At 39.3% G+C, this 12,693-nt stretch overlaps 1 protein-coding gene across 3 annotated transcripts in view; it reads left to right on the plus strand.

The window, feature by feature from the left end:
• atxn7l1 (ataxin 7-like 1) overlaps positions 1 to 10,674 on the plus strand; it is a 95,788-nt gene extending 85,114 nt beyond the window's left edge. For all 3 annotated transcript variants that reach the window (XM_034163009.1, XM_034163007.1, XM_034163010.1), the window contains 2 exons: positions 753 to 999; positions 5,969 to 10,674. In XM_034163009.1, coding sequence (XP_034018900.1) covers positions 753 to 999; positions 5,969 to 5,986 — 265 coding nt within the window. In that variant the 3' untranslated portion in view covers positions 5,987 to 10,674. The remainder of the gene's footprint in view (positions 1 to 752; positions 1,000 to 5,968) is intronic.
• Positions 10,675 to 12,693: the final 2,019 nt, after the last annotated feature.

The raw sequence follows: 12,693 nt of genomic DNA on the forward strand, positions 1-12,693 counted from the left end.
TTCCCCCTTAAGTGATACCAAAAACCAGCTTGGCCCATGCACTAATGGAGACATTGTCTCAGAGCGTGGAAGTCCATTTCTCCTGCAGCCAGTAGGGTCTTTAAACAATTGCAAACATAGAGTTTTCATAACAAGTGGCTATTAAAAAAAATGACCGCCACATTGCTTCGGTAACCGTGGAGATACTGTCACCAGGCTCTTGATACCTGCTAATTAGCGTTAATGATGCTATTGTAAAAGTTAAATAATAAAATTTCACTCAACAGAAATACTGAAGCACAGACTTCTTGGATTGACCATTTATGCTATTAGGTGCATCGTTAGCCATATTATTTCAGATACTTGTAAAAAAAAATGCTCAGAAAGGAGAACTGCTGTCATGTCTACAGCAGCTAGCAGCCACTGCTAGCATACGAATTGTCACATGTGAACTGTCACATGTGACAATGCCCCTGATGATCTTAATGTTTGAGCACCAGATGTTGCTGCTTGTCGACAGTGGATTTATCAAATATTATCTTTCAAGAAACAATCTGGTTTAACAAAAAATGTGGATGCGTGCAGTCTGTTGGCCCATCTCCAGAGGATAGAGCACTGGTATTGTCCACAACAATGGCTGATATTTGTTTTTTTCCCCCATAAAATAAAGCAATATGAAGTCCATTGTGGTTATTTCATTTAGTCCAAATAGATCATTTGCAAAGTGAAGTGAAGCATTCAAAAGATCATGTTTATCTGCTCTTCCTCTCTAGCCGCGATCTTGGTACCATCAGTGTACCCTACTCACTCAACAGAGACCCGGCCTCCACTTTGCATCAGCCCCCTGCTGGCCCCTCTGGACCCCTGACTTACAGAGGAGGAGCAGAGGGGCGGAAGAGGAGAAGCCCCAGTTCCTACAGAGGGAAGGTCAGCAAGCTCAGCAGGACAGACGGGCTGGAGAGACTCTTTGGGAACGATAGTGGAGGATTACTGGCCTCCAGACCTGACTCTCCGATACAGGTAAGTTGTTACATACAGCATGCATCTGCACTACCCAAAACTACATATCCCATAGTGGTAAAAGTTTTGTATGAATTTCCAGATATGTAGATTCTACCTATTTATCCTGGTCACAATGTTTACATGGTGCTTTTGATGGTTGAATGGCCATATTAAATGAAACTAACCACAGTTTGTTAGCATTAGCATACGTGACCATATATCATATTTTCCGGCATATATATATATATATATATATATATATATAATACATACATATATGAGGGCTGTCAATAAAGTATAGGTCCTTTTTATTTTTTTCAAAAACTATATGGATTTCATTCAGATGGGTCCGCGCGTCAGGACGCAGCCGGCGCGGTGCGGCGGCACAGGAAAAACACCTCCGTGTTGATAACCATTTGTAAAATCCAGGCGGCTTTTGATGGCTTTCAGTGGAGTGAGTATATGAGAAATTGTTTAACAGCTGGACATGTTCCAACTTGTCCTTAAGGCTTCCAACGGAGGTGTTTTTCCTGTGGCGGAGCGTCGCGGCAGCTGCGAGCCGACGCTGCAATCCGCCCGCACGTCTTTCATTAAAAAAATCTCCTTTAACAGTGGAATATCCGGATAAAATGCTGAAACCAACTTCTTCTGAAACGTCTCTGTTCTCTCACGACATCCTGGATCAATAGAGCCTGAAATGTGGAGGTTTTCAGCTTGAAGCAGGCTGACGACGGCGCCTGAGACGCTGCATGACGTCTCGCTCCGTGGCAAGTCCTTAAAGCGACAGTATCACCTCAAAATCTCTCATCAGCTGTTAACATTTTCATTGAAAACCAGCTTAATTTTTCGAACCATGTCCACTTCGATGTGTCTCACAGGTTTAGAAAAAATTTTTGATCAAACAAAGCGCCAGTCTCTCAGCAACTTCTCAGACAAAGGAATTCCGACGAGGGGCTGGACGACTCCTCCCACAAGGAGTGCTCACAGGCGAATGACGTCACCGACAGGCGTGGAAAAACTCACGCATGCGCACGAGGGTTCAAGCATGTCTGACGTAAAAACATATGAATGAAATCCATATAGTTTTTGAAAAAAATAAAAAGGACCTATACTTTATTGACAGACCTCGTATATACATATACATATATATATATATATATATATATATATTTATACACACACACACACACACACGAGGTCTGTTAGAAAAGTATCTGACCTTTTTATTTTTTTCAAAAACCTGATGGATTTGAATCATGTGTGCTTGCATGAGCCAACCTTGAACCTTTGTGCGCATGCGTGAATTTTTTCACGCCTGTCGGTTGCGTCATTTGCTTGTAAGCAGCCTTTGTGAGAGGATGGGTGGAGTCTCTCGTCGGATTTTCTTTGCAAGGAAAAAGACGGAACGACTGGAGCATCGCTGCATCAAATTTTGCTAGAAACTGGGCGACAGCCAGGTGGAAACCATTCGGATGATTCAGACGGCTTTCAGTGACGATCCTATGGGCATCACATAGATTGAGGAGCGGTACAACTGGTTTAAAGATGGCCGCACAACGGTGGAGAGCGCGCCGCGCTCCGGGCAGCCATCAACATGCTGAAATGACCAGGTCATTCCAAAGTGAATGCTGTGGTGATGTGGGACCATCGTGTGACTATCCGAGAAATTGTGGAAGAGGTGGACATCAGCACTTTTTCGGCACATTCCACTGTGACAGAAGATTTGGCCATGAAGAGTGGTGGCAAAATTCTTTCCTGAAGATGCCCACCTCTTCCACCATTCGGAAGATTCAGACGGCTTTCTGTGGCTTTTCAGTCTTGTGACTATCCGAGAAATTGTGGAAGAGGTGGGCATGTCACAACACGTCCTGTGAGACTTCAACACTGTGCCGCTTTTGCTCCATCAGCAGCTTCGTGCTGAAGCCATCGGCATGAATTTCGCCGCCACTCTTTTCATGGCCAAATCTTCTTTCAGAGTGGAATGTGCCGAAAAAGTTCTGATGTCCACCTCTTCCACAATTTCTTGGATAATCACATGACGGTCCCACATCACCACAGCGTTCACTTTAGAATGATCTGGTCATTTCAGCATGTTGATGGCCGCCCGGAGCGTGGCGCGCTCTCCACCGTTGTGCAGACGTCTTTAAACCGGTTGTACCGCTCCTTAATCGATGTGATGTCCAGAGGATCGTCACCGAAAGTCGTCTGAATCATCCGAATGGTTTCCACCTGGCTGTTGCCCAGTTTCTGGCAAAATTTGATGCAGTTGCGCTGCTCCAGTTGTTCCGCCATTTTCCTTGCAAAGAAAATCCGATGAGAGACTCCACCCATCCTCACACAAAGGCTGTTTACAAGCAAATGACGCAACCGACAGGCGTGAAAAAAATCAAGCATGCGCACGAAGGTTCAAGGTTGGCTCATGCAAATCCATCAGGTTTTTGCAAAAAATAAAAATGTCGGATACTTTTCTAACAGACCTCGTGTATATATATATATATATATATATATATATATATATATGTATATATATATATATATATATATCAGTAAAATCACATTCGCTGGCAGTAACATAATGACAAATGATGCAAATTTTGAAATTTCCAGGAATCAAAGCACTAAACAAAATAAACTTCAATGACAAAAGGTAAAAAAATGCCAATAATAACAACGTACACTACAACAGTCCCAAATTAAAGATGATAATACAGAAATGAGGTGTGATTTATACTCATGTGCAACTGATATATGGGCTTTTCCTCTTCAAGTGGCATTTTTTTAACAGGTGTAAGTTATACTTCTGGAAATACGGTAAGTATATGTGATCATGCTAACTTTGGTTGACGCCAACTACAGATGTTGCTGACCATTAACTTTTGACTGCACTTAGCTTGTGTATTTAGCATGTGCGGTTACACTAATTGTGGTTAGTGCAATGAATCATTTATCAGTTGTTTATTATAACAGTGGTACAAAGCTGAAATATCTTGGAATTAATAATTTTTCTGTTGCCAAAAAAATAAATAAATAAATAAAAAAAAAATCACACTTTACCAGAACATGAAACATGCTATGCTATGGCAGCCAAAATATTTTATTCAGTAAAATGTGTGAAAATGCTGAGGCTCGACTAGAAAACATGACTAATTAAAGGTGCAATCCCTTTAGATTTTTTTTTTATCCCCTGAAGTCATGAAAAAGGTTTTCTTCCTCACCACTACAGTTTTATTTCTTACTATTCAAATAAAGAATTCACAGTCGTTTATCATCAATACAATCAAAATTTGCCTTGTATGGCATCTCTTTAGAATTTTGACCCACATGGGTTAGAATACAGAGGCAAGATGGCTTTGCAGTTTTTGTGGTAATGCTGTGGATGACATGAGAGGGTTTAATATTAATATGGTTGTTGTAGGAAACACCGCTTTACTGCTGTGCCGCTTATGCTAATGCTACCATCATGAAGCTAAATAAATGCGTTGGACCTTCAGTTGTGACAGTTACAAAAAAAGAGGAATGTAAAATAGAAAAAGACAGTTATAGACACATCTAATAAACCAAGGTTACCGGGGTTCCGTAAGATAAAACCTGGACTAATTTTCACGCTACCATTTTGCTGGATACCCACTGGACACGTAGACAACCTTCACACAGGTCTACTATGTAAAGGTGTTTTTACACTAGTACTACTCCATAACTCTGCGGCCATGCAATCGCTTTGAGGCAGTCGTGAACCTCTTGAAGTTCTCCGTTATCATTGGTGGATGTTGCAATGCAATTCACTGCCAGAACAGTAGGGGGTGCAACACTTTTCTTGAAGACTTGGCCTACTATCCCATGTCCTCTGTGGTCATGAAAGTCATTGATTGTACTGGAAAAGTGAGTTTCCGAACATGCCGTGATGTTTTTGGAAGGCTCGAAGAGAGTTCGCAATAACAGAGGGTTCTGCATGGCTGCGGCGTTATGGGTACAGAGTAGCACAATTTTGGCTTTAGTTGTTGATACTACAGTTAGTTACATTGACAATGAATTTGCTTGATTTGTCAAAACAAGTAACTGGCAAGATTAGCATTGTATCATAGCTTTATTAGATGGTTTTCCTTGTTGTAAGTCAGAAATTCCGAGTGCCCAGTTTCCATTGAATGCAGTCTGAGCTTCAAACCGTACGTGTGTATTTCCTCCTTCATGCCATCAACAAAATCTTAAAACAGAAACTTGAGATATCAGAATCAGAATTTCTTTATTGTCCCGTAAAGGGAAATTAATGTTGCAGCAGGAGCACACAAAGGACAAGGTACACAAAGATAACAATATCAACAGTGAAAATAAGACCCAATTAAAAGTCTAAAATCAAACAAGGAAGGAAACAAAGTAATAAACTTAATAATAATAACTAACTAAGTAACCTTTATCACTAAACTTAGTAATAAAAGTAAAACTTAATAATAACAATAATAATAATAGTAATAATAATAAAATAAAATAAAAACAATAAAAACAATACCCATACAATGTCAAATATTCAATCCAGAGTCCATGCCAAAAACAAAAAGTATTGCAAAAATGCAATATGTGGATGTGCAAATAAGCAATAGTAGTGCAAAATAAAATCATCAAAGGCTAATTGCCATTGAGTAATAAAATTGCACTAGGAATAAACGAGACCTGAAATCTTTTAGTCCTCCTCATAGGAGCCCTAAAACGAAGGCCTGAGGGCATAATATTTCCTCTGGAATCCCCACCAAAATAAGTACCTGCCAAAAAAATTCACTGTAATTTTGTGATATACCACAGAAATAAAAGTACTTTTACAATTAGAATTAAACACAAAGTAAATTTGTTCTGCTTTGAGGAAAACCAAACAGGATTAGACCTTTAACAAATAGTGAAATTGTTTAAAATTTAGCCTGACTTCTAAGTTGCAGCTTCCTGGAAGCTTTATTTATGGCACAAGATGTCACTAACTTTCATGCTCACCTCCCTGCAGGTCAAGATGCATCATTAGCGACAACCTGTGTGATTGGACGGACGTTTGGGCAGCTGTGCAGGCCATCGCCATTTGGGACCTTTGACCGTCACCACTCTTCCGCTTCAGCACCAGTCAGACTGCGCCATCTCAGCAGCGCCGCCCTGTTTAGCCAACGATAGTTGGGCTCACGCACTGTGACCTTGAGGCGTTGGAGTCTTTGCAGCAGCCTCCTTCACTGGCTCCTCCCACCTCACGTGTCCAACCTTTGGATCTTTTGATGGAAACCTACCTGTTCATCACTGTGGTTATTTTTTTTCTTCTGTTTCTCTGCCGTAAATAAAACTTATCCTCTGAAAAGGGAATTTGCCTCAAGTTGAGAAAACTTCACGGCATTGTTCATATTACAGCCACCTCACAATTCGGGAGCATTTCATCAGAGTTTAATTCAGCGTTGTCCAGGCTTTTCTTCCCCATTTTTTTCCCCTCGTATTTGCTCAACCGATAAAGAAAAAAGTCTTTGTTTTTAGGATTTGATTGGTGAGAGACCTACTGACACTACTACTGTAGGATGCAAACCCCCTTCCGTAATTTTTCCTCTTTCCTCAGCCTCTGAGATGGAAGACGTAAAAGCAGCCTTTGTTGGTTTTATCCAGCTTGGATTTTTTGTTCTTTTCGGCTTCTTCCTCGGCATCTTTCTTTGCTGTTTCTCACGTCACTGTGGAGTTTTTTCCCCACGTGCTTCCCCTCCGTCTCCACCCAGCATGGCCAATTCAAAGTGCACTTACTGTCCTCCCTTCTCTTCGTGTCCATACTCGTCGACTCCGGAGCGGTTTCCAGCACTGCCACACGGAATACGTCTGTGTTACTGTCACCTGTCGAAGCTTTTCAGTCTCCATAGGAAGAAGTTCCCTTTAAGTTGAAGACAGTCCATGAATTATTTTTGTTTTCCTTGTTTAAATGTTGCAAGAAACACAAAAGTGTGTCTGTTTGTATGTCAGGACTTGCATCCAAAATGGAATTATTTCTCTGCTGTTGGATTTTTATTTTTATTACTATTATGTTTTTTTTTTTTTTTGTACAATAATTTATCCTTCTCTAAATGATATTTGATTTCTAACTGACTGCCATGGTTTGAACAGACATTTTGAGCAAAAATTATTTCTATGGCATTTTGAAGAAATGTTGGAAGTATTACGATAGTTCATATTGTTAATGTGTACATATGTTATTTTTGTATTTATTAATAATTGTCCCCTTATACTAATTGTGAGCTAAAAGGAGAGTGTTCTCCCTTCTACAGTTTTTCTTTGTGTAATAATATTGACATTGGCCTGGTTTCTCAAAAACGCGTTCTTCAGCAAATTTTCAGCTAATATAGTAGGTAGCTTTTAACGTTAGCATTTATCTTTGTAGCTAAACTTTATAACCACTTTTACTTTGTAAATTACAACTTCCAGAGAAACAGTAAAGGAAAAATACTAAAAAAAAGAAAAAATCAGGAAAAACTAAAGGATATATCTCCATGTTAAAAAAGTATTTCCCCATCCTGATTTTTTAATGTATTTATTTTTGTAATAATTTTGTGTAATTGAAATAGTTTGATTTTCAAACCAAATTTGTAAAAAAAAAAAAAAAAAAGTAGAATTTTTATAGGCTAATTTTATTTATTGAAACAAAATACTTTTCCAACGCATATAGAGCATGTAAGGAGCAAAAGTACCTCATAAATGTAACAGCTGGTGTGTCACCGTCATCACTTTTGACTCATCTGTCAACAGAAACTTCTTCCAAATGTTGAGGGTCATCACGGTGTGTTTGGCAAAATTGAGACAAGCCTCAATGTTAGTGAAGTGGTTTTGGTCTCACCACTCTCCTGTGGATGCCATTTGTTTGAGATTATGGTTCTCACTGTGGTTCCTTCAAGTTCTGGACCTTTAGAAATTGGTTTCCAGATTGTATTTCACCCACCTTCTTCCTCTTCTTTTAATTTTGACCTTGGCATTGTGTGGTACTGTGACTGATGGCTTTTAGCTGACTTTACACTGTGGACAGTTCTAGGTAAGTGTTTATTTGATTGAACACTTCACTCCAGGTGATCCCAGTTATCAATACAGTTTGATAGATTGGTGGATTTAGCAACTCATAAATAGTTTTTCTAACATTGAATAACTTTAATTCCATAAAAATTTACAAAAGGATGTTTGTTTAGTTATGTTACTTTTGTGTTAAATTTGTGGTAGTTTGAGTAGCCAAAATAATTTAAAATGTGACATACACCAAAAACTAGCAGGTCAGGGGGTTTTAAACCTTGGCTCAGTGCTGTATTTGATTTACATGCAGCAGTTTAAAATGTGAAACTTATTTGATTGTCAGTCTTACCTTAGCCACTCAGTCACTGCTGAGACTAAAAGCCTCTGGGGTCATTTCTGGGTGTGTGGTCAGAGGTTCCATTTTGTTCTCAACAAAATGTCATAAGCTGCTTTTATGAGATCTTTTGCTCTTTAGATTTTACCCACATCCTGTAGCATATGAAGATGTAGGTCTTTAACAGACAGTGCTGAGTTGTATTACTATACCAGTGATGATTCATGTATGTCACAACACCACATGAATCTGAAGCCAGCTAATGAACAGTTGTTTGTGAAACCAGGCCCTGGTTAGTGTTTTTTGTTTTTTTTTTTTGTTTTTTTTAAAGAAAGGGCCCCACATTCCTCTTTGCTTGTGGTTCCACCCTTTTTTCATTCTAATGTTCAGAACTATATATATTTTTTTAAACTCTTCTCTAATTGCAGCTGTGTTTGTAAAGTCAGGCCTGGGTCAAAAGGCTCAAATCTGATGCTGTGGAGGTTGTAACGAAGCTCTGGGATACTTCAGTGTGTTAGTCAGTGATTCCTTTTTTTTTGTAGACATTACCCAACTTCATCGTACAACTATGCTAGACATCATGGTGTATTTGCATAATCATGGGAGATTAAAGAAAAAAATTGCTAGTCACAGTTCGCATTAGAGCCCGACTGATATATCGGTTGACCTATATTATCGGCCGATTTTGAGCGTTTCACAAACATATCAGTATCAGAGTTATCTTTGCCAATATGACAACTTGTATTTTACCAAGTAAACAATGCAGAAAAACACTTTGGCTCTTGGAAATGGTGTCATTGCATAGTCTGTCCAGCAGAGGGTACTCTAAGGGCATTACTAACAATGCTGTCAGCCATGGTTAGAACCCCCATCACCCCATGGTCACATTAGCTACAAGACAGGGGCAAAGCAACCAGCTGCCATTCATCTTCAATTAGGGGCCGTTTTACAGCTACAATAGACAAATGGTCACCAGCTAGGCAGGGCCATAATAGACGGGAACTCTATTTTTCTACAAATGCTGAGTCATGCGAAACCATGACTGCCAAACCAGGCAAAGGCAGCATGACATAAATTGGTTGGTTGTTGGTTATACTTATAATAAAGTTCATGTTTAAACTGTAAAATTCAAGTCTCAAATACATTTCTTTGTCATAAGGGTTTGATCACAAAATGTTAGGAGTCATTGCCATTTTTATGTATATATTGGCAGACATATCGCTATTGTAGTTTTTTTTTAGCCCCCAAATAGCCATATCGGTCGGGCTGTAGTTAGCATTAGCATATGCATTCACGCCAACCTAGTCTTGATCGTCCAGTCTCTCTTTCTAACCTCCAGCTTCTAAAAAGAGGTTCTGGATCCAAGCACATTTTTAGATTGTGAAATGATGATGGAACCAATAAGTTTTTAATTAGCTCATCGGGCAAGAAGCAATTTTGTGTTTTAAGATTGCCCTGTGCCATTACATTAATTAACAAGTTGGTTCATGACAGTGTTTGGTTCAAAATCGATATTGACCTATTTTTTTTATTATTATTTTATTTTTTTAAGTAAAAAAGATGACCCCGAATGTAAAAATAGTCCAGGTTGAAAAATACAGAACTTCCACTTTAAACTGGTGAAGCTTTACACAAACCTTGTAAATTGCACGATTGTATATTAAAATGGCTGTGAAGTGACCGCTATACTGGTTTAAACAAAAACAAATGTTGAAACCCCCTAAAAACATGAAAGTACACTGTTGTTTGATGGAGTTTAAAGTAAATGAGAGCATTTTGATTTGCCTGATTGAAGCAGCGGGACGCTATGAACAGAAGTCCCACCTGGTACTGAACTGCTTCAGGATTCACATCTGTTATTTTATTTTATTTTTTGTCTCAAAGGCATCTAAGTACTAATGATAAGTGAATTGTACATAATCATATATTTTTATTAATGCTTTTCCAAGTGCTCAAAGTGCTTCCCATGATGACGCTTTTCCGTGTGGATTTCCGCGTGAGGCCACTGCGTGAAGCTGCCAAGTTCAGCTTGTTGGTCTGAATTTTTCTGTGGATACATGTTGCGTATTTTGGTACTCCTAGCATACACTGATTGACATGCTTATGTGCAGTGTGGACACAGCTAAGCTAAAAATTAGCTTCAGTAGCTGCTAATCCGCTAACTGAAACATTAACTGTGATAACCAATAAATCTTTTGTGCATTGAGCAAGACGTTTTGGCATGCCAACATCAGATGATGATCAAGATGTACATAAATAAGTACATTAACAAATAAAATTAGTTTACGTTTAACATACACTGTTCACAGTCCAGAAAGTATTAAAATAAGAAATATTAAATTCAAATAAAAATTCACATGGAAGTTTTTTTTTTAATGATCTAATTAATGCATTTACTCTGGCTTGACTTCTCCTCGAGGTGATGCTTGTTAGCGTTGTATTTCACTGGGCTGCTACTATTGGCGAGTAGTTGGAGACACAAATTCATGACAAAACACAGCAATTAGTGATTACTTGGAATCACACTGAAATAACAACACATTTGCAAACAAAGTGCTCAGCATGGCTGCAAGCTGCTATGATGCTGCTATTATGCCATAGGTATTAAAGGCACTGCGCTGCAGTGGTTTGAATCATATTTGTCTAATAGATTACAATTTGTTCATGTAAATGGGGAATCTTCTTCACAGACTAAAGTTAATTATGGAGTTCCACAAGGTTCTGTGCTAGGACCAATTTTATTCACTTTATACATGCTTCCCTTAGGCAGTATTATTAGACGGTATTGCTTACATTTTCATTGTTACGCAGATGATACCCAGCTTTATCTATCCATGAAGCCAGAGGACACACACCAATTAGCTAAACTGCAGGATTGTCTTACAGACATAAAGACATGGATGACCTCTAATTTCCTGCTTTTAAACTCAGATAAAACTGAAGTTATTGTACTTGGCCCCACAAATCTTAGAAACATGGTGTCTAACCAGATCCTTACTCTGGATGGCATTACCCTGACCTCTAGTAATACTGTGAGAAATCTTGGAGTCATTTTTGATCAGGATATGTCATTCAAAGCGCATATTAAACAAATATGTAGGACTGCTTTTTTGCATTTACGCAATATCTCTAAAATCAGAAAGGTCTTGTCTCAGAGTGATGCTGAAAAACTAATTCATGCATTTATTTCCTCTAGGCTGGACTATTGTAATTCATTATTATCAGGTTGTCCTAAAAGTTCCCTAAAAAGCCTTCAGTTAATTCAAAATGCTGCAGCTAGAGTACTGACGGGGACTAGAAGGAGAGAGCATATCTCACCCATATTGGCCTCTCTTCATTGGCTTCCTGTTAATTCTAGAATAGAATTTAAAATTCTTCTTCTTACTTATAAGGTTTTGAATAATCAGGTCCCATCTTATCTTAGGGACCTCGTAGTACCATATCACCCCAATAGAGCGCTTTGCTCTCAGACTGCAGGCTTACTTGTAGTTCCTAGGGTTTGTAAGAGTAGAATGGGAGGCAGAGCCTTCAGCTTTCAGGCTCCTCTCCTGTGGAACCATCTCCCAATTCAGATCAGGGAGACAGACACCCTCTCTACTTTTAAGATTAGGCTTAAAACTTTCCTTTTTGCTAAAGCTTATAGTTAGGGCTGGATCAGGTGACCCTGAACCATCCCTTAGTTATGCTGCTATAGACGTAGACTGCTGGGGGGTTCCCATGATGCACTGTTTCTTTCTCTTTTTGCTCTGTATGCACCACTCTGCATTTAATCATTAGTGATCGATCTCTGCTCCCCTCCACAGCATGTCTTTTTCCTGGTTCTCTCCCTCAGCCCCAACCAGTCCCAGCAGAAGACTGCCCCTCCCTGAGCCTGGTTCTGCTGGAGGTTTCTTCCTGTTAAAAGGGAGTTTTTCCTTCCCACTGTAGCCAAGTGCTTGCTCACAGGGGGTCGTTTTGACCGTTGGGGTTTTACATAATTATTGTATGGCCTTGCCTTACAATATAAAGCGCCTTGGGGCAACTGTTTGTTGTGATTTGGCGCTATATAAAAAATTGATTGATTGATTGATTGATGGGAAAAGAGGCTGTGGAAATACCCCAGCCTGTAGCGACGGAAAGCAGAGTCCTGTAAATAATAAATAAAAAATTTGCCTAGTGTGGCTCTACGGAGGAGAAGAAAATAGAAGAAAAAAAATGCATATTTTGTGGTGACTCACCAACTTGAGGAATGATGACCAGCAGTGACACCCCAGCAGGTTGTCGCCGGGCTGGCAGCATTAAAATTAGTTACTTTGAACTAAAAAAAAAAAAAAAAAAAAATCCAGATTGCCCGCATCCTCTGCCACCGGATAAATCTCATCTATCCTCATGACCCTGCC

The sequence above is a fragment of the Thalassophryne amazonica genome, chromosome 22 (genome assembly GCF_902500255.1).
Source record: "Thalassophryne amazonica chromosome 22, fThaAma1.1, whole genome shotgun sequence".
NCBI classification, from domain to species: domain Eukaryota; kingdom Metazoa; phylum Chordata; class Actinopteri; order Batrachoidiformes; family Batrachoididae; genus Thalassophryne; species Thalassophryne amazonica.